At 59.5% G+C, this 20,304-nt stretch overlaps 1 protein-coding gene across 3 annotated transcripts; it reads right to left on the reverse strand.

The window, feature by feature from the left end:
- Nucleotides 1-10,500: 10,500 nt before the first annotated feature.
- Nucleotides 10,501-19,143, reverse strand: TBX1 (T-box transcription factor 1). Of its 3 annotated transcripts, XM_047698228.1 has the most exons (9): nt 19,056-19,143; nt 18,233-18,352; nt 16,579-16,942; nt 14,497-14,598; nt 13,481-13,652; nt 12,719-12,874; nt 12,030-12,097; nt 11,844-11,944; nt 10,501-11,473 (listed from the first exon to the last, which is right to left on the reverse strand). In XM_047698228.1, exons 2-9 carry the CDS (start codon nt 18,264-18,266, stop codon nt 10,986-10,988), a joined length of 1,485 nt encoding a protein of 494 aa, XP_047554184.1. In that variant the 5' UTR covers nt 18,267-18,352; nt 19,056-19,143; the 3' UTR covers nt 10,501-10,985. The 3 variants fall into 3 exon arrangements, with proteins under 3 accessions (XP_047554184.1, XP_047554183.1, XP_047554186.1); XM_047698227.1 differs by lacking the exon at nt 19,056-19,143 and having other exon boundaries at nt 18,233-18,841; XM_047698230.1 differs by lacking the exons at nt 12,719-12,874; nt 19,056-19,143 and having other exon boundaries at nt 18,233-18,850.
- Nucleotides 19,144-20,304: the final 1,161 nt, after the last annotated feature.

Genomic DNA, 20,304 nt, shown 5'->3' on the forward strand with positions numbered 1-20,304 from the left:
GACGTCTAGTCTCCAGAACGGTGAGAATTGAATTTCTGTCACTTATAAGCCACCCAGTCTGTGGTATTTTGTTAGAGCAGCCTAAACGGACTGAGACAAGATGCCGTATTTTTTTTTAAGATTTTATTTATTTATTTGACAGATCACAAGTAGGCAGAGAGGCAGGCAGAGAGAGAGAGGGAAATAGGCTCCCTGCTGAGCAGAGAGCCCGATGTGGGCCTTGATCTCAGGACCCTGAGATCATGACCTGAGCTGAAGGCAGAGGCTTAACCCACTGAGCCATGCTGGTGCCCCAAGATGCTGTAATTTATTGTTTTTGTTTGTTTGTTTGTTTGTTTGTTTTGGTTTGGTTTTTTTTAGGATGTGGAATGCTAGGGGGGTGCCTGGGTAGGTAGCTCAGCAGGTCAAGCATCCAACTCTTGATTTCAAATCAAGCCATGATCTCTGGGTTGTGAGATCAGACCCTGCATCAGGCTCTGCACTGGGCATGGAACCTTCTTAAGATTCTCTCTCCCTCTCCCTCTGCCCCTCCCTGCCTCTTAAAAAAAAAAAAAAGTGGAGGGGCACCTGGGTCATGATCCCACGGTCCTGGGATGGAGCCCAGAATCTGGCTCTCTGCTCAGCGGGGACCCTGCTTCCTCTTCTCTCTCTGCCTACTTCTCTGCCTACTTGTGATCTCTGTCTGTCAAATAAATAAAATCTTTTTTAAAAAAAAGTGGAATGTTAGGAAATCAAGTCATTTGGTTTCGTCCTGTTGCAATGATCTGTCGTGGCATTAATAAACCAGCCCAAATCTTAGCCTTCAATGCATGTGGCATCCAGGGGTCAGGAAGCTGGGAACCTCGGTGGGCCGGCGGAGCCTGGGGAGGGCTAGGCAACAGCGGGCACTATCGACGGGAGCACCTTTGCATGGCCTCTCAGCATGACGGTCTCAGGAGAATCAGGCTTTTTACAACGGCCCTCCAAGAGCTCATCCAACAAACCAGCAGGAGTCTTCTCTGCCCAGCCATGGTATCAGAAAAGGGACACGGACCCCACTGGGTAAGGGAGGAAAGTAAAAATATTTTCATCCTTTACAAAATAAGGCACGTCCTTGTTTTTCTCTGTGTAGCAAGAAAGAGAGAGCACAGATACCTGAGACCCCAGGACTTGGGGGAAGGAGCCTGGGGCAGGACCTGGGCCTCCTGCCATGGCCAGGAGGGAGCAACCAGCCACAAACTCCCTCCAGTCCTGCACAGGGTACCCCAAATTTGCAGGGTGTGATGAGATGCTCACGAAGAAGCTTATTCATCCTGACACACCAGGCCCTATTTCCAAATAAATGGAGAGCAGATCTGGATCTCCCATCCACAGGAAAGCCAAAGAATCCTTCATCTCAGGGAATATGAGAGATGGGGTTCTGATCAAGAGTGATGGAGAAGAGTTGTCACCGAGCAGGCCAGGGTCGGCCAGCCTTACTCAGTGACCGCACTGGGCCCTCCTTCGGTGCCCAGCCCAGAGCTGAGCTGCCTGCTGGCCCGGTAGGTAGTCTGAGCCATCGGGGTGCTGAGAACACACCTAAGCAAAAATAAGAAGCAGCCCAAGGAGAAATGAAACAGATCAGCACTTTTAGTATCAGCTTTAGTGAATCTCATGTCGTGTGTATGCGTGTGTGTCTTTCCTAAGATGTTAAGATATTTTCAGATTCCCTACGTTAGGCTTGTCATTCTTGTTAAATATTTAGAAGTGTTTTTAGTGCATTTGCAACCAGTGTTTAAATGTCGGGAGAATTTTATTCTATTATAGCCTTACATTTTGCTGTATCAACCAAGTTCAGGTGCGGCTATTGTGAGAATTCTTTATTCTGCAACATAACAATTTATAAATCTTGAGAATTTATCAAATCATTGGTGTGGTTTTCTATTTTGGAGATTTCATTTTTTTTTAAAGATTTTATTTATTTGACAGACAGAGATCACAAGGAGGCAGAGAGAGAGGAAGGGAAGCAGACTCCCTGCTGAGCAGAGAGCCCGATGCGGGGCTTGATCCCAGGACCCTGGGATCACGACCTGAGCCGAAGGCAGAGGCTTTAACGCACTGAGCCACTCAGGCGCCCGAGATTCCATTTAAAAAAAAAAAAGATTTCATGTACTTATTTGACAGAGACACAGCAAGAGAGGGAACACAAGCAGGGGGAGTGGGAGAGGGAGAAGCAGGCTTCCTACTGAGCAAGAAGCCCAAAGAGGGGCTTGATCCCAGGACCCTGGGATCATGACCTGAGCTGAAGGCAGACACTTAAGGACTGAGCCACCCAGGTGCCCCCTATTTTGGAGATTTCAAACAGAGGCCACAATGAGGGGAGGCACAGCAATGCCCAGGGAGCCAGTGCTCAGCCTATGCTCAGCCTAAACATTAAACTAAGGTTTCCCTGGCTGCCGCCAGGGTTGAAGGGTGGGCACTTGGCACCTTCCTCTGGGAAGCGAAGGCTCCCAGGATCTGGGTGAGTTCTGGGACATCTGGAGCTTGTAACTTTCTCATCTAGAACATGGGAGTGACCACTCCAGCAGATGGGGGGGGGGCAACAATTCCTCATGAAATGCACCTCCTTCTCCTTGTAGACTAGACAGATGTCAGGTGTCCGATGGGCAGACGGTGGGGGTGGGGGGGACTGGGTTCTGCCCAAGTCCGCAGCCACAGCGGTGAAGCCCACAGTGGCACACACCTTTCCCATCCATAACCTGCGAACCCGACTTCCCCCTTCCCTAGCTGGAGAAGTAAAGAACGAGAACCTGCTATTTGCTAATCAGGAATAATAAATCTGATGGTCATTCCGCCACACGCTGCTCAGATCAGTTCCAGGGGCAGAGAGCGAAGAGAGAGGAGAGGGAGCAAGAGGAGAAAGGACACTAGAGTGGGCTCAGAACAAAAGAAAGGGGCTGCCAGGTTCTTTATATGTCACAGGAGAACTTACATCCAGTACAGTCACCCTCCTTCGGAGATGGTTGTGTGAACCGTGACAAAATTCCACCCCTGGGAACACCCTCCTACCTCTTGGCCAGCCCCCCACACACAGCCCCGGCACCCAGCAGTCTGTTCTCTTGTTCTGCAGCCTTGCTTCTTCCAGAACATGTGTAGACGGACTTCCACAGCACGGTGCCTCCCCTCTGGTCACCTGCAACTCTGTATTTGGGGTCCAGGGGCTGGCTACCCTGCTGAGAAATGGCTGCTTTCTCCCAGAGTGACCCTTGGGCCTGGGAGACCTGGCTCCTGAGCGGGGTATAGGCATCTGGACCCACCATCAAGGTGGTCTGCCTTTGTGGAGCCTGTCTCAAGCCCCTAACCCCCCAACCCTGGTAAAGCCTGCCAAGGCCCTGGCCAGCAGAGCGACTGACATCTGTCCCTCCCTGTGGGAACATGCATTCTCCTAGAGCAGAAGCTCTATCTCAACCAATACTGTGTGGCCGCCACTTTGGCAGGTGACCGTGCGAACATGTCACTCCATGCTCCCTACCTCACACCACACCTTTGCCTCCTCCGAAAGAGAGAGGGCTGGTGGGGGCCCTCCCAGAGCTAAGTGGCCCTCCTGGAGAGTCGAGACACCTAACTAAAGCTATACCAACAAAAGAGGGGCACAGGAACTAGCTGGACTGGCTGGGGCACAGGGGCTTGGAGAAGCATCTCCCAGGGGTCCTAAACCCTGCACCCAGGGCAGTCACCAGCAACCCCCAGGGTTTAGGACCAACTGCTCAGGCTGGTGGGCCGGACAGCCTGCCTCATGGCTGAGTCTGGGTCCCTGGACACCAGAGAAGCTTGTAGAGAGAGCCTGGGGTGGACTCAGCCTAGGGCAAGAAGCACCAAGAGAGCAGCTCCCACCAGGAGGGACGCTCGCTGGTCTAGCTGCTGCACAGCTAGGTGGGGCTCCAAATACTTGGGGCTTGTGACTCTGTGATGTCTGGGCCCAATCATTCTGTGCTGGGACTGTCCTCTGCACCAGAAAGTGCCTCCAAAGGAGACATCCAGAGTGTCTCCGGGCAGGCACTGCCCAATGGCCCTGCAGAACGAAATTTCCATGTTAAAAACCCCTGGTTTAAGACAGGTTGGGACTCAGTCAATCCAAGATGAACAGAGCAGCTCTTGTAGATTACGGATAGTCCAGGCTTTCTTCGTTTTTGTTTTTGTTTTTTTAAGATTTTATTTATTTATTTGACAGAGAGCACAAGCCGGGGGAGTGGCACGTGGACAGAGAGGGAGAAGCAGACTCCCCACTGAGCAGGGAGAGCGATCCAGGACTTGACCCTGGGACCGTGGGATTGTGACCTGAGCCAAAGGCAGACGCTTAACCGACTGAGCCACCCAGGCACCCCCAGCCTTTCTTTAATTGTTAAATACGGGTAAGCATACGTGAAAGATACAAATTTGCCATTTTAGCCATTTCAAGTGTCCAGTTGAGTGGCATTAAACACACTCACGGTGTTGAACAACCATCCCCAGCATCCATCTCCAGAGCGTTGTTATCTAAATACAGCTCCGTCCCCATTAAACACGACTCCTCCGTACCCTCCTCCCCCAGCCCCTTGCACCCCTCTCCAATACCTTCTGTCTCCACGGAGCTGACTCCTCTAGGGCATCTCATGTCAGTGGGCTCTGGCTTGTTTCACCAAGCATAATGTCCCCAAGGTCCATCCTCGTCGCAAAGCACCGAGTCAGAATTTCCTTCCTTTTTATGACCCCATAGGGTGCCACTGCATGGCCATCCCATATTTTTGTCCATTTATCAGTCCATTTTTAAAATTATTTTTTTAGTTTTAAAGATTTTATTTATTTATTTGACAGAGATCACAAGTAGACAGACAGGCAGGCAGAGAGAGAGAGGAAGGGAAGCAGGCTCCCCGCTGAGCAGAGAGCCCCGATGCGGGGCCCAATCCCAGGACCCTGGGATCATGACCCCAGCTGAAGGCAGAGGCTTTAACCCACTGAGCCACCCAGGCGTCCCCATAAGTCCGTTTTTATCCATGGGTTAGCTGATGACCCTTGGTCTGCTTGTATCCTGCTCTTGTGACTGATACGGCTACGGACACGGGTTATATCTATGTAAGTCCCTGCTTTCAGTTCTGTGGGAATCTACACCCAGAGTGGAACTACTGGGTCCTATGTAGTTTTAGGCTTACTCTTTTGAGGGACCTCCATCCTGTTTTCCACAGCCCCTGCACCATTTTACACTCCCACCAGCAAAGCACGAGGGGCCCAATTTCTCTGCATCTTCACCCACGTGTGTTCTGTTATCTGTGTGTGTGTGTGTGTGTTCATAGCAGCCATCTTAATGGGTACGAAATCTCTCATGGTTGATTTATTTTTATTTTTTTTAAAGATTTTATTTGTTTATTTGTGAGAGAGAGACAGAGCATGAGCAAGGGTGAGAGAGGCAGAGGGAGAGGGAGAAGCAGGCTCCCCGAGGAATAGGGAGCCTGACGTGGGGCTCAATCCCAGGAGCATGAGATCACGACCCGAGCCGAAGGCAGACACCCAACCGACTGAGCCACCCAGGCGCCCCTCTCTTGTGGTTTCAACCAAGTTTTTCATTCATCATAAATTATTTTCTGGGTGTACATGTGATAGGATCTCATTCTTCTGGAAACTTACATTCTCACTGGGATGAGACACCTGCGTGGGCAAGAGCTGGAAACTGGAGGGCACCCCAGCAGCAGGAGAAAGTCAGGACTTGTTTCCGTCGAAGGGGGTCACAAACTGATCAGAAGGCCTTTTCCTTGGTGGCACAACCGGGAGCGGGGGGCCCAGACCCTCACGTGTCCCCATCGCAGGTCTTAGCGGTCAGGGCTGCCCTGTGAGCTGGGGGCAACACAGGGGTGGCGGCCGCGGGAGGCAGAGGGTTAGGCTCTGACTTGACGCAGCTGAAAGCTGAGAGATAAAGGATGTGGACAATGCCATTCCTCTTTGTAATTAAGAAGATAACTTGGGGCGCCTGGGTGGCTCAGTGGGTTAAGCCACTGCCTTCGGCTCAGGTCATGATCCCAGGTCCTGGGTTCAAGCCCCGCATCGGGCTTTCTGCTCGGCAGGGAGCCTGCTTCCTCCTCTCTCTCTGCCTGCCTCTCTGCCTACTTGTGATTTCTCTCTGTCAAATAAATAAATAAAATCTTTAAAAAAAAAAAAAGAAGAAGATAACTTAATTACCGGTATTAAGACCCAAGCTTCTCCCCCACGGGGGCTGCTTTTCCCAATACACCTTCAGTTCTGCTGCTCCCAACACACAGACCTGGCGGGGGTAAAGCAGAAGTGCCGAGACTACGAAGTCTCAGCTTGTGAACCCATCTGGTTTGAAGGAGCACAACAAGCAGCGCAGGGAATCGAATCAAAGGCGAGATTTGTGTGTTTTTTCGAATACAGAAAACGTGTGGAGTAGCCCAAGGAATAACCCCAGCCTCCCCTCCCAGGGCCAGGTTGCATGTGCGGCCATGTCATGCCTCCCCCCACCCCGCTCATGTCACGGTATAGAGGTGGCCTTGGGGGTGAGGGAGGCACGTGGGGATCAGGTTTGTACAGAGGCATCAGACACGCCCAAATGGAGAAGCCTGGCCCTGCCCCTACCCGGGGACCTGTGAGACGGCACAGCCTCATTGGAATCCACACAGAGGATGAGAGGCTTGTCCCCGCTGCTCACACGGGCCTCTGAGACTTAAACTGCTCCCGCAGGGCAGGGGTCAGTACCCAGCATGAAGGGAAAACAGGCACAGGGCCTGTGGCCCCTGGGAGGTAGGGTCTCCCTGGGACCCAGCTCCAGGGGAGGCCACACTCCTGCTGTCACTGGAGGGGTTCCTTTTGTCCTAGAAGGAGCACCTCAGGCCCCCACCCTCCCTCCATCTGCCTGCACGTGGCTCCCCGGGGCTGTGCCGACTCTGCACTGCCCCCCCAGCAACTGTGGCCCCATGGAATTCTCTAGCGTGCACGACTGCTTTGATCTACAGCACACCTGGAGAGCAGTGCCTCACGCTCACCCACCCTTCGTCATACAGGTCCCACACACTCTGTGGACTTCCCCCGCCAGAGGGAGAGGGGTGGCTGAGGCACCCCTCCCCGCCCCCCAACCAGGCTTCCTTTCCTCTGCAACTCCTGGCTTGAGGTTCCACCAAACAGACTCCCCTCATCCCACAGCAGAATCTCAGTGTACTGCTCTGCCCCCCAGATGCTTCCCTGCACAGGACATGGTGTCACCAGCCCCCCCAGGAGGCCTCTCATCGGGGACCTGTGCCCCCAGCTGCCTGTGCCCTACAGCTCACCCACGTGCTTGTCTGGGACACTATCTCCTGGTCTCAGGAGAGCCGCGTTGGTGTTGCCAGCTTTACTTAGTATGGGCGGGGGGTGGGGGGCGTCCCATCCCAGAGCACCCCTGCCCTGGCCGTGAGCCTGCGGAAGAGACCCTGTGGGCGGTGGGTTTGTCAGAGGCCGCATGTCCCAAGCCTTCCTAGGAGCTGGAGTGTTTGCGTTGAAGACAGAGGCTCTGGACTGGAGGAAGGCAGCACCTGCAGCTCTGGTTTGGTCTTCCTCCTCTCACAAGAGCAAGCTGGGCTGCTGGTGGTGGGGAGGGGATCGTGCACCACACCCCAGGGTCCTTGGCTTCCCTAGATCCCTTATGGGGCACCCAGAGGGGTGAAGAGGGGACTAGACAGGCTCCACCCCTCCTCTACTTAGTCAAGAGTTAACCTGTTTCCCTTGTGGGACAGCCATTGTTTTTTGAAGAGCTTCAAGGGTTAAGGAGTCGAGGGTCCCTGGACACATCTCCGGAGTTCCTTCTAATCCAAGCTCTTGTCCTCTTGAGTCCTAGTAACTGGATACCTGGAGACAGGTGAAGGGAGCAGAACGGGACCTCTGGGCCAACTGAGGAACCCAGAGCAAGACTCTGAGTGGAGAGTCCACAAGGAAGCAGGTTGGAGGGGCCCAGAGCCCCCACACAGTGCAGCACGGCGCCTCATGGAAGGGGCAGGCCAGGTGCATCCAGAGAGAAGCCCAAAGCAAGGACATGGAAGCTGCCAGGACAGTGGCTTTACAGGGAAGTCAAGGACAGTCTGGGGTAGTTGCCCAAGGGAATGTCAGCCCCACGTGGCAGGCAGTGGCGACAGCCCTGGGAGAGCTCACCAGGCGCCCATTTCAGGAATAAGTGCCTAAAAGTGGCCCTAGTGCCTTTCTGAAATGTGAGGGGTCCCCAGCAGAATCTGGGTGACCCGAGCCACCCTTTCCTCACCGCCTCCCCAGGATGGAAGGTGGATGACAGCAGCCTACTGAGCTGTTGCATGGCTGCACGGAGGGACCAGTCCCACCTGCAGCACCGAGTCCTACAGCATCCAACTTAAAGCCACCAAGTGTCCCTCGCAGGAAACTGGACACTGGTCAGCAGTGAGAACCACTGGGTGGGCGGCAGCGTGGTAAGCCTTGCAACACCCCAGAGAGGAAAGCAGCCAGCCCGGGTGTCCTGTGACACGATCTCATCTACGGGCAGTTCTTAAGGAAGGCAAACTCATCTATGGGGGCAGAGAATTGAAAACCATGCCTGCATGAGGGGCTGTTCCCCAGTGTAGGGGAGCCCTCACCTGTAGCGTCCAGAGAGCTGACCTGCCGCTCCTGTGCTGTCTAGCACTCAGAATGCACCCAGGGAGGAAATGAATGTTTCATTTTATTCTATTTTTGTTCATTAACATGGAAGCAGCCTGCCACAGCCAGCAGCCACCGTGTTGGACAGCAGCAGCAGCTTTCCATCTTGAGTAGGTAGGTGATGACTGGGAGCGGGTGCACAGGCGGGAGCTGGCAAGCCGCACACCGGGGACCCGTGTGCTCAGCTGCACCCTCCCGCTGCAAATGCCCGGCCCCATTGCCAGTTCAGATGGGAGCTTCCGCTCCCTTTAGCTTTAAACAGAACCAAAACGGAGATCTTTCCAGCTGTGGTTCTCAACCCCTGACCCTCTCTGTGGCAGAGTGTAAAGTATAAAGAGGAAGAGAGTGCCTGGGAGGGGAATCACAGTGCACCTGGGAGGGGAGGCCAGCCCCTGCAGGGGAGACTAGCTCTGTGGGCCACAGCCCATCATTCCTGCAGGCCTTCCCGGACAAGAATGCAGAGTGCATTTGTGGTACAAATGGGAAACAGGCTGCACGAGTGGGGAGCCCAATGGTGCATGTGGCTCACCCAGGGGGAGGTCTGCAGTGAGGGGTTATGCCCACAGGGGATGGACGTCCAGAGCTGCCCCTACGAGTCCCTGAAGCCATGTCTACAGACCACTAGCCACTGGCCAGCCCACGGGCCACTCAAACAAGTCTTCATGCCTGGCACTAGATGGACTCTGAAGCTTTGGTGGACCCTGGCTCCAGGGCTCACTCCTCAGCAGCCTAGCCCCCCCCTCCCTTCATAGACCTGCCTCATGGAAACACTTCCTGCTGTCCAACTCCTAAGTCTTGGGTCACCTCATGCCACCGGGGTGAACACATCCAGGGAAGAAAGTGTCCGGTCTAAGATAGACATGGGGAAATGCCTGGCCGGGCTGGGGAGAGGTGGCCACTGTCATGTGGCAGCAACTGCCACAGACATCCTGGGACAGACACAGAAAGGGGGTAGAATCTCAGCCACTTGCATTTCCCGTCCATCTTGTGTCCAAGTTAGCAGCCTTGACGTTGACCGGTTGTCAGCTTTTCCTGCCTGGACTCAGGAAGGGAGGGATCAAAGGGTTCCTCTGGCCCCATCCCTGGTGTTGAGTTAATGGGGAGCGGTCCCTCACCACCTGGCCTGGGAAAAATGCTTCACAGACAGGTTTCAAGATGACTCATGACCACTGTCATTGTGCCCCCTGCCCAGGTCACTCCATGGGGACATTCACAGGGAGCAAAGTCAATAAACAGGGGAAAACACGGGCCTGGGCTAGGGCCAGCCAGGGGAAATGCTAGAACAGCAGAACTGCCTGTTTTTGTCTTTCTGCCATCAGTCAGAACTTCTCCCCTTCCCAGCCCCCAACGGACAGTGTCCTGCCGCGTTGGTTATTTCCCGCTCCGGTGGAAAAGCCCCCAGGACAGGCATTGGTTCTGAAAACAGGCCAGGGCCTCCCGCCTAAATCCCAGAGGAGGGACAACTGCCAGCCTGTCAGAGTTAAGCAAAAGGGGCCCTATGCACACCTGGGGCTGGGGCGGAGCCCCAGTCCGTTTGGCCTCGGGGAGGATAGGATGAAGCTGCAAGGTGGAAGAGAGGCGGGGAGCGGGCGGGCAGGGCTGAAGGAGACCCTGGGAACGAACCAGGATGGGGCCACCGCAGAGGGGGCGGGGAGAGGACGGAGAGGGGCGTGGCCGGGAAGAGGCTCTGCAGCGGGCCGGGAGGAGGCGCTCGGAGGGCACTGTAGGGACACCCGCTTCGCTTCGGCTTGTGGGACTGGAGCTGGGGAGACCCCGAAGCCCCCGAGTCGACCGGAGACGCTCTCCCCGACATCCCCCGTGAGGTCTAACTGGACACAAATAAATGGACACGCAGGCAACTTCCAAAAGAGGCGAAACCTTTATCAAGTCGGCGCCGGCGCGGTATCTACAGTATCTACAAATATCTACACGTATCTACACCGCCTGCAGACGGGCTCTCGGGTCGTCTACACTGCAACTGCCGGCCGGGCCGGGGGCTGGGGGTAGGGGGCGACGCGGTCTCGCGGAGAACAATAAATATCACTTCCTTCCGCCGCTGACCGGGCGCTTTGGCACTGGCGGGCGCGGACCCCGTGGCCCTCCGGGCTGGGGAGGGACCCGCGGTGGTTCCCGGGACTGGAGAACCAGATCCTTCGACAGCCTTGGGGCTGGAGAGTGGAGGACCCCGATGGCTTCGAAGCTGGGAAAGGGGAGACCCGCACTGGCCCCCGGGGCTGGAGGAACGTGTTCTTGGACGGCCCTTGGGGCTGGGTGGACGGGGACCCCGACGGCCCTCGGGGCTGTGCGGGGACCCCGGGCGAGGAAGCAGCCGGCGGACGCCCGCATTATCTGGGGCAGTAGTCGTAGGAGCCGGGCGGCGCGGCCCCGGCCGACGAGTACATGTTGGCGGCGGCGGCGGCGGCGGCGGCGGCAGCGGCGGCGGCGGCGGCCGCCGGGCTCACGGCGGGGTGGTGGTGGTGCGGATGCGCGTGTGCGTGCGGGTGGTAGCCGTGGCCCCGCAGGCCCGGGAGCGGGTAGGGCGTCGGCCGACTCTTGGCCCCGAGGTAATGGTCGTAGGCGGCGGCCGGGTACTTATAGGGGTGGTGGTGCAGCGGTTCCGACGCGCCGGGCGCCTCCAGGCGCAGCTCGGGGTGCGGAGGGCTGGGCCGGCCTCCGGGCGCACCGGGCAGCGGAACGAGGCCGCTGGCGCCGCCGGCCCCGGGCAGTGCGGGGCTCAGCACCCGTGCCAGCAGCTGCGGCGGGTGCGCCGGGTCCCCGAGCACGGCCGGTCCGCCCGCGTCGCGCTCGAATTCTCGCCGTGCCTCGGCCGCGTCTGCGGGGAGGGCCGAGGGGTGAGAGCGCCGGGTCAGGACCGCAGAGGAGACCCGCGAGCGCCCCGCCGCTACAGGCGGGGAGGAGACGCCAGCTCGCACTCGGGCGCTCCCCACCCCTTCTCGCCGAATCTGCGGGAGACCCGGGCCCTCCCAGGGGCCCGCGCCCCTCCGCGGGCGGCAGGCGGGGCGGGCGGGGCGCAGCCGTCGGGCCAGGCGGGCGAGTGCGCGCTTGCCCGCCGCCACCGCCGTTGTGCAACCGGCGCGAAGGCCGCGAGCGCCCCTGCGGCGCGGGCGAGGCCAGGCTCGGCCGTCTGCCCGGGGCGGAGCGCGCGCAGGGCCACGGCCCGGATCCCCCGACCCTGGCCCTACCTTTCTCTGCGCCGTTGGGCTGCGTAGGGGAGGCCACGGGGTTCCGCGACCGCGCGAAGGCGCTCATAAGCGGCAGCGCTCCAGGTCGGTGGTTCCGGGGCCTGCGGAGAGGGAGAAGGGCAGCGGGTCAGGGGGGCGCCCCCGCCAGGCTCCGGAGCAGTCGCCGACTCCTCAGAGGACACTCACCAGTCCTCCGGATCACAATCTCGGAAGCCTTTGGCGAAAGGGTTGCTGGCGATCTTGAGCTGCGTGATCTGCAGGGCGGGAGATGGGGGGAGGGGCAGGCGGGCATTGAGCAAGTGGCTAGAGCCCCTGCGCTAGGGGTGGGGGCACCCCGGTAGGGTGGCTTGGAGGAGCTCCCCCATAAGAGCCCTTTTATTTTCCCGGGACGAGAACCTCCCCACAGTTAACTCCCTCACTGAGGTTGTCCCTCTGTCCTGCCAAATGGGGAAGCTCCTTTCTCGCTAAAGAACCCCTTTGTGGCCCCAAGTGATTAGGATGTAGACCCCTGTGTCCCTGGCTGGGATGAGAATGTGGTCATCTCCACCGCCCACCCTGCAATGTGTGTGTGTGGGGGGGATGCCCTAGGAATTTGGGTAAACCGTGGATCAGGCCCCTGATGGGGAGTTTCCGGAATGATTTAGAAAACAAACTTTCAGGCCGCAGTGACAGTTGCTGCTGGAGAGGTCAAGCTGATAGGAGGCTGGGCCAGCGGGCGACAGAGGGGAGGACGCTGTCTGAGGCCCTTAGGGGTGGGAAGCCATGGGTGTTGGGTTCCACCAGGACCTACAACCTTTGGGTCCAAACCTCTGTGCCCCAGGCAACTGGAAATTGCGACCCAGAACTATTGAATGTGCCCATCCCCAGGGCCTCACCCGATGGTTCTGGTAGGCAGTGACCGCAGTGAAGCGAGTCTCCTCAAACACAAAGGTTTTAAAGTTCTCCTCAGCATATTTTTCACTGTCTTTGCGTGGGTCCACATAGACAACGTGAAAGCGGGGCTGGTATCTGTGCATGGAGTTGAGAATAATCTGGAAGATAAGGTGGCAGGTTTGGAACTAGGAAATGGGCGAAAGTTCATAGGCCATGAACTCCCCCAGAGAACCTGGACAAAACTCTGAACTCCCCAGATGAGTTCGGGCCACGGGGCTCAAGCGGAGACTGCAATCAGCTGGGGCCACCAGGAAAGACATTCCAAATGGCCAAAGATCAGGGTTTCGATCCTCTTTGCCTAGGTCCCCGAGAGAACTACTTCTGGCCTACGGTGGGTGGGTGGGTGGGTGGATGGTAGGAAGCTGCAGGCCAGAGCTCAGCCCAGCAGGCAAGCAGCATCATCCGCCTGGATTCTGCAAAGCCACCGGCCGCTACCCCTATACACAGCCCCATCCTTTCCAGTTAAAAAACTTCCAGCAAAAGATCAGGAGTGGAGCGAAGGAAGCAAGGTGACACCCTCTCCCAGGCATGAGGGCCACCAAGCCCTGTGAGCCCCTGACCCAGAGGGGCCTACTCTCCTCAGCCTGTTCCCTCATTCACACCCCAACCTGCCCAAGCTCTGGCCAACAGGGACTCTGGAGGCCCCGCACCGGGGGGGAGAGCGTGAGTGCTGTAGCCTGGGGAGGTGCAGGGGGACCGCTCACATGGCCGTTGTCATCCAGCAGGTTGTTGGTCAGCTTGAGCTTGTCGAAGGACACAATTTGCTTCATCCACTGGGCACCTTTGGCAGGCGAGTCAGGGTGGTAGTGTACGCGGCCTGGTGTGGCAGGGTCCGCCTTCCCGGCCACCAGCCAGGAGGAGCTGTGGAAGGCGTACCTGGGGCAGCACCAGAACAGGGGGTCATGCTACGTGAGCTCAACTGAGAGGGCCTTGCTGAGTGAACCCCAGAAGTGCCTCTGATGAGTTTCCCCATCGTCGGTGAAATGGAGCCTTCAGCTGCCACACGGACTGGGAGCATTTCCGAGGGGTTTGTGAAGAAAACCGAAAACTCCCTCCCGTCCCAACACACGAAAGGCCGCAGGAAGCCGGGCACCAAAGGAGGAGGCTGGGCTCTGGGCGCCACATTTCCACATTTCGCTGCATGCGGGTCTGCCCACTCTGGGCCTCCTGGAGGTCTCCGAGTGGCCCGTGCCAGGCCTGGATTTGGCGGCGCCGGCGGCCTCGGGCGCAGGGCGGACCATGGTCTCTTTATTAATTGCTGTTAATTGTCCGGGCAGCTGAGGCCCGCCCTGCATAATCTCTGGCGGCCACCCCACCTTTCCTGCTCGGCTCCAGGGCCCAGCGTTCCCGGGGGATGGGGGAAGGGGACAAGGTGCCCCAAGCTCACCTCGTGGGAGAAGATGAGAAAAAGGGCAGAGGCTGTGTGCGAGGGGCCTACTGGCCAGGGGCGGGGGAGCTGTCTCCGGCTGTAGGCCCAGTGGAGGAGCCCAGCCCGGGGGGCCTCCTGAGGGGAGTTCCCAAGAGCCACTGGGGGTGGGGTGTTCGGTCGAGGGTCTGACAGGGCTGTGGAGGAAGCTGATCAAGGGGAGCCGGTGGGACAGCCGGGCAGGTGCCGAGACTCATTGGTCCCTTATGTCCTCATGGACCACCCTCAGAGGCATCAGCAGGCAGGCAGCAGCCGCTTCCCAAGGCACCCTCCCAGGTCCTGCTGGGCGCTCACCGGTAGCGCTTGTCGTCCACTGGAACGAAGTCCATGAGGAGCATGTAGTCGGCCATGGGGTCCATGCCGAAGAGCTTCACTTGAAACGTGGGGAACATGCGCCTGGGGGGCGGCGAGGCCTCGGGTCACCTCGGGTGGGGGAAGGCAGGGCTGCCCCACCTTGAACAACCCCGGACCGGTAGCTTCCTGCTGGCCGCCGAGTTCAGCAGCCTGACCTGTCCACCTCCTCTCCTCTCCCTCAGCTACTCTAACCCAGCTAGGCCCCTGCCCAGCCGAGGGCAAGCAGAGTGGCAGGGCAGCCCCCTGCCCCCTTTTTAGAGACCCCAAAATGCCTCACGAAGCACTAGAGCTGAGCCTTGGCGGCGCCCCAGCATGGTCTATGGCTGCTTCTGCCATATTTGCCTGCACAGAGCCAGCCTCGCATTTTCTAATTCTCGGCTGTCCGGTCTAGAGCTAGCCGCAGTCCGCAGTACCCGCTCAGTAAGACTCCCCAGACTCGGTCCCAGAGAGTCTCATTCCTCCACAGAGCCTCCCCCAGCTCTATGTAAGCCACGGATGTAAGCTCCCGGCTGGAACAAAGTGAAACCGGGGCCCTCTGTGTGGCTCCCAGGAGTCCCAGTCGCCCTTTCGGCTGGGTCTGCGGCTGCTCCCCAGTCCCTCCAGCAAGGCTGAGGCCTCAGAGCCCAGAGCCCCAACTCTTAGGCCCTGTCTCCGGACCAGTGGTGGAGTCTCTCTACTTTCCTCAGGGATACACACAAATTCCAGCCCCCCACTATAACCCCCCCACCCCCCCCCCCATTCAGCTACTCTGGGAGAATTTGGGCTTGTGCCCTTGTGGTCACCTAACTCTCCCCTCCCCTGGACTCTGACTCTATGACCCATCCAGGCTCTTGAAAGGACATTCCACAGCTCCTGGATGGGCCACGGCTGTGGGCCAGCCCCTGTGCCCTGGAGGACAGCATGAGGCTTGGCTCCCGCCGGCCCTTCCTACGGCTTCCCCTCATAGGTAACTCCGTGCAGGGGCAGAAAACAGAGGCCACGGGGCTGGGCCTCCTAGCCAGGCCTGCGACTCCCACCTCTGCAGGCTGGTGGGTGCTACAGAATGCTGGCTTCTGGGATGAAGCCTGGCCACCATGACGGCCCTTGCTGGGCTGGACCAGGCCAGAGGCTGGGGTGCCATCCTCATGGGACAGTAAGGAGAGCCTGCAGAAGACCCAGAGAGCTGAAGCTGAGCACAGGCCCCAGGATCCCCAGGGAGGACAGCCTCGGGAGGGAAACAGAAACCGTGAGAAGGCTCTGCAAACAGGCCCTGAGCTCCCCTTGGCTGTGTGTTCGAAGAGCTGGTGTCTCCGTGTGTACATTAGACACAGCCCGGCACCCGCCTTTGTCTGCTGGTCAAATAGGTTGCATCGCAAAACTTGTTCCCCTTCTCTCTGGGCGCTTAGAGCAAATACAGGCCAATTGGAAGGCAGCGAGCCCCAGCAGCAGAGCCAGGCCCCACAATCACCCGAAATTTAGGCCCAAGAAAACTGGGTGAGGAAACTGGGTAGCAACTTCCAGGGGAGAGACCCTACTGTTTTTAAGGGTCTTAACTTTCTCCTAAAATTTTGCAGACAATTGTCCAGCTGCCCCGCTTTATCTAACCCGTGTAGACTGAACTGGGGAACTAAAGACGTGAGTTTCCTTTGAGGTGGGATCCGCTGGAAGCCGGCTGGCTGGCAGGGCCGCTCAGGGGCAGCTGCCTAACCCTCTAGCCCGGTGTGCTCTGAGCCGGCCCTGGGCTTCCGGCGGCGGGCGCCTTGGGGCTTCGGGAGGAGCGAGCCGGTCCGCCGGGCTTCTCTCCACCGGCCTTCTGAGGCTGCCCGCGCCGTCCCCTGGCCCAGCTCCGTACGCCGGGCGGCTGTCGCCGGAGCCGGGACCGCGGAGAACCAAGAGTCAGCTCGCGCCTAGAGGGGGCCGCAGGTGGCGGGGCCGCGCCCCCACCCCGCTTGTCGGCCCCACTCGCGTGGATCGGACCGAGGCGCGCTGCCCGAGCCCGGGGCCACGTGGGGAGGGTCGCGGGCAGTGAGGGGGCACCCTGACCTGCCGGCCTTGGTGACGATCATCTCGGTGCCCAGCTGATTGAACTCGTCCCACAGCGCCTTCATCTCCAGCTGCACACTCACGCTGGCCACCTTCGCGTTCTTCTTCACTGGCGCCTTGGCGGCGGCCGCGCAGCTGGCCCCGGGGCCCTCGGGCTCGGCGGCGGCGCTGGTGGCGGCCCCGGCGGCCGGCGCGAACGGGTAGGCGTGCGGCGGCGGGCCCGGGGCGCCGGGGGCGGCGGCGGCGCACGGGTCGTAGCGCGGCGGCGGGGGCTCGCGCGGGCCGTACGGGTCGGCGCCCGGCGACGCGGCGCCCGGGAAGCCTCCCGCGGCCCCCAGGCTGCTCAGGCTGCTGGCCGTGAAGGCTGCAACGTCGCAGAAGTGCGAGAGCTGAGTGAGCCACGGGCTGGACACGGCGGAGATCATGACCCGCGGGCCGCCGCCGCCGCCCCGCCGCCGCCGAGGTGAGCGCTGCCCCGCGCCCCGGGCCGAGTGGCGGGCGCTGCGCTGCGCCCCGGGCCGCGCCGCCCTACACCGCGGGCCGGCCCCGAGGAGGCGCCCCGCCCCGCCCCGCCCCGCGCCCCCCCCCAGCGCCGAGACAATGGCCTCCCTCCCCTCCCCCGTCTCTCGCCCCTCCCCCGCTCCTTCCCCCCTCCCCGGCCCCCAGCCCGCCCGCCACGGCTCGCTCGGCCCGGGCCCCCCGACCGCCCGGACCGGCTCCCCAGAGCGCCGGGCCGTCCGCCGCCCCTCGCTCTGCCGCCCTCCCGCGTTGCATTTCTCCTTTCTCTCTCCAGGCTCTTTTTCCAATTTGTTATTTCTTTACCTTTGTCTTCCTCGATGAAAATTTCCCTCCTAATCCTCTTTCTTTCTTCCACTATCTCTTTCGTTTCTCTTTATTTCTGTTTTATTTTTTGCCTCTTTCTTTCTCCAGTTCTGCCCCTCTCCTTTCTTCCACTTCATTTTTCATCACTTCGTCTTTCTTTCCAGTCAGCCTTTTGCCTCTTATTTCTGTAGGTCTTTTCCTGTTATTCAGGGGTTTTTTTCCTCTTTTTTTTTTTAAACAAAATAAAAACTGGAGATTTTCTCAAGCTTTCCCCCCTCTTTTATGACTTTATTTTCTATCTTAAATTTCCCTTCACTTTCGTCTTTTTCGTTCTCACTCTGTTTCTTTTTCACCTTTCTCATTTTTCCGACCTTCCTTTGGAGTTTTCTGGGTTTTCTCTCTTCTCAATTTCTCCTCCCGCTGTCCTCACCACTTTCTCTCTCTCGTTTTTCCCCGTTCCCAGACTCTATGACATTCTCCTCTCCTGCCACCTTTCCTCTGCCTCTCCCAGTTTGCGGCCCCCGCTGCCACCTTTCTCCCGTCCGCCTCTCCTATCCCTCTTCACTTCCACTAAGTCCTATTCTGGGCCTGAGTCTCCTGCTTGTGGGTCTCTACAGCTGGGACCCCAGGCTGGAGGATGCACAGGCTTTGGGCAGGATGCCTGCCCTTCTTCTCTGCTCCAGAGTCGCTGGAAGCCTGGAGTCCCCTCTGCCAGGGCTCCCTCCACCTACTCTGTGTTCGGGCCCTGCCAACACTCTTTGCTTGGGCCCCACGACAGCAGTGGCAGGGGGTCTGGCGGGCGGGTCCCAGTAGACACAGCGGGGCGGCTCACCTTCCATGTCTCTGGTGACGGTGCTGAAGTGCATCCCGGCCGGGGATCCCAACAGCCGGCGAAGCTTCGCCTGGTCGGAGGACCGGGGGCCCAGGCGAACGGTGCGCTCTGCGGCCTCTGCTGCAACCAGAGAGGCGATGCTGAACGCGCTGGCCCGGGGAGACAGCGGGCTCCGCGCGTCCATAGGCGCCCGGGCGGCCTGGCCGGCGCCGCCTCCGACTGCGTGCACCCAGGCGCACTGAGGCCGGCCCAGCCCACGGGACCCGGGGGCGGGGGCCTGCGGTGCCACTCACAGCCTCCAGCCCTGGGCCCAGGGGATTATAGCGTCACGGGCCCCCTACTCCGGGATGGTGGCAGCGGAGGGGCCCAGATGGGTGGAGCGCCCTGGGAGCCTGGGGCCCTTCTGTTTTTCAAGCTCCCTGCCCCTGGCCTCTGCTCCCAGGGACCTCCGTGACCAGCGCCCTTCAAACATCCCGCTGTTCCCACCGAGGCCAGGGTTCCCTCTGTCCAGCGAAGCTACTGTCGAGTTGGACAGCCCCTGAGTGGAAGCAGCTACATGGGGAGCGCCCAGCCTCAGCCGGTGTCAAGGAAGCACCGATGGATCACCGTGGGGCCGCCTGGTTTCAGCCATGCCCCTGCCCTCGGCCCCTCCCGCCTCCTCCTCCCTGGCTGCCCCTGCACCTGGGTGGGGAGAGGGCAGTTCGGGCTTCCAGCACTGGCCACAGGCGGACAACCCCAGAGCTGTGGCGTCCTCCGTCCCTCAGCGCGGCAGAACAGGACCCAGCCCAGCGAACACCCCCCTAACCCCCTTCAGCCGGCTCACTGTCGTGGTTGGGACCCCGAGCAGAGGGACGCCGCCCAGGCCGCGCAGCCCGGGAGCCCGAGTGTCACGCGCACCCGCGCGCGCACCACCCGCCTCTGGCCAGGACGCTTATACATCCGGAGGGTGGGCAGTGCCCGCTCCTCCGACCTCCCCGCGCACCGGCCGGGCGCAGGGAGGGCCGGGGGCGGGGCCTGCACCGGCCCAGGGAGCCGAGGACAAGTCGGAGGACTTCAGGCCACCGGGTCCGGACTGTATGCTGAACCCTGCCACCCACCCTGCCCACCTGGGAAGGCCCTGCTGCCTTGGTGTCCAGCCAGGCCCAGCAGAGTGAGGCAAAGCCCACCCTAAGGCCTCAAGGCCTCTAGGCCCAGGCATTCAGGACACTAAGGGCCTAACTTGGCCTGCGTCTTCCTTCACCTACTGCCCCTGAGGCCTTTGCTGACCAGTTCAAGGCATCCACGACTTCGACTTCGCAGCCCAGAGTCTCCCCAGCAGAGCATCAAGTCTTTCAGCCTCCCAGGAGCCTCTCTGGCCCTTCACTGAGGCTCTGGCAGTCCCGGGCCTCTGTTTCTAAAGCTTCTCAGCCTGCAACCATGTTGTAGGCCTTCACCCCCCCTTGCCTAGGATGGCGCGGTGGGAGGCAGGGGGCCTCTTCCAGGGCTTTTTATAATGCCCGAGCCTCAGACCCCAGGCTGGAGAGGGTGCTGGGTAGAAGTGGGGAAGGCTCAGGAACCCAGGACTGGAGAGTACGCTCCAGTAGGAAGGGACTGGCCTCTGGGCCTGAGGACCAGGAAAGAGCATGAGGCAGTGAGTGCCACGCGTGTGGGAGCATGTGGGTTTATGACTGGGGTGTGGTGTGTGTGACTTCCTGTGCCATGAGTCCCCCTACCTGCCCCCTTGGCTGCGGCTGTAGTTGTGGAGTGTGGAAGGAAAGGGAAGCTGTTGCCAGAGCGTGCCTTCAGCCCTGGCTATTTGGGGCTGTGACAGTGACACTGACCTGTGGGACCTATGGTAGGGCTGGAGGGGAGTGAGATGTGGAACCAATGGGGCTTAAAGTCCCTTTTTCTCTTCCTGGAGAAGGGCAGCCCACTGCCTTCAGGACCCCAGGAAAAGCTGCGGGAGGGGAGAGCCCAGCTGGGAGGGGACATCGGTGTGGCCAGGTCGTGGCAGTGTCCCACGAGATGTGCCCCACTGCTGGCAGTTAACACCCAGAAAGGCACACAGGGCAGTGTCACCAGGAGTACCTCAC

This window comes from Lutra lutra, chromosome 12 (genome assembly GCF_902655055.1).
Source record: "Lutra lutra chromosome 12, mLutLut1.2, whole genome shotgun sequence".
In the NCBI taxonomy this organism is placed as follows: Eukaryota; Metazoa; Chordata; class Mammalia; order Carnivora; family Mustelidae; genus Lutra; species Lutra lutra.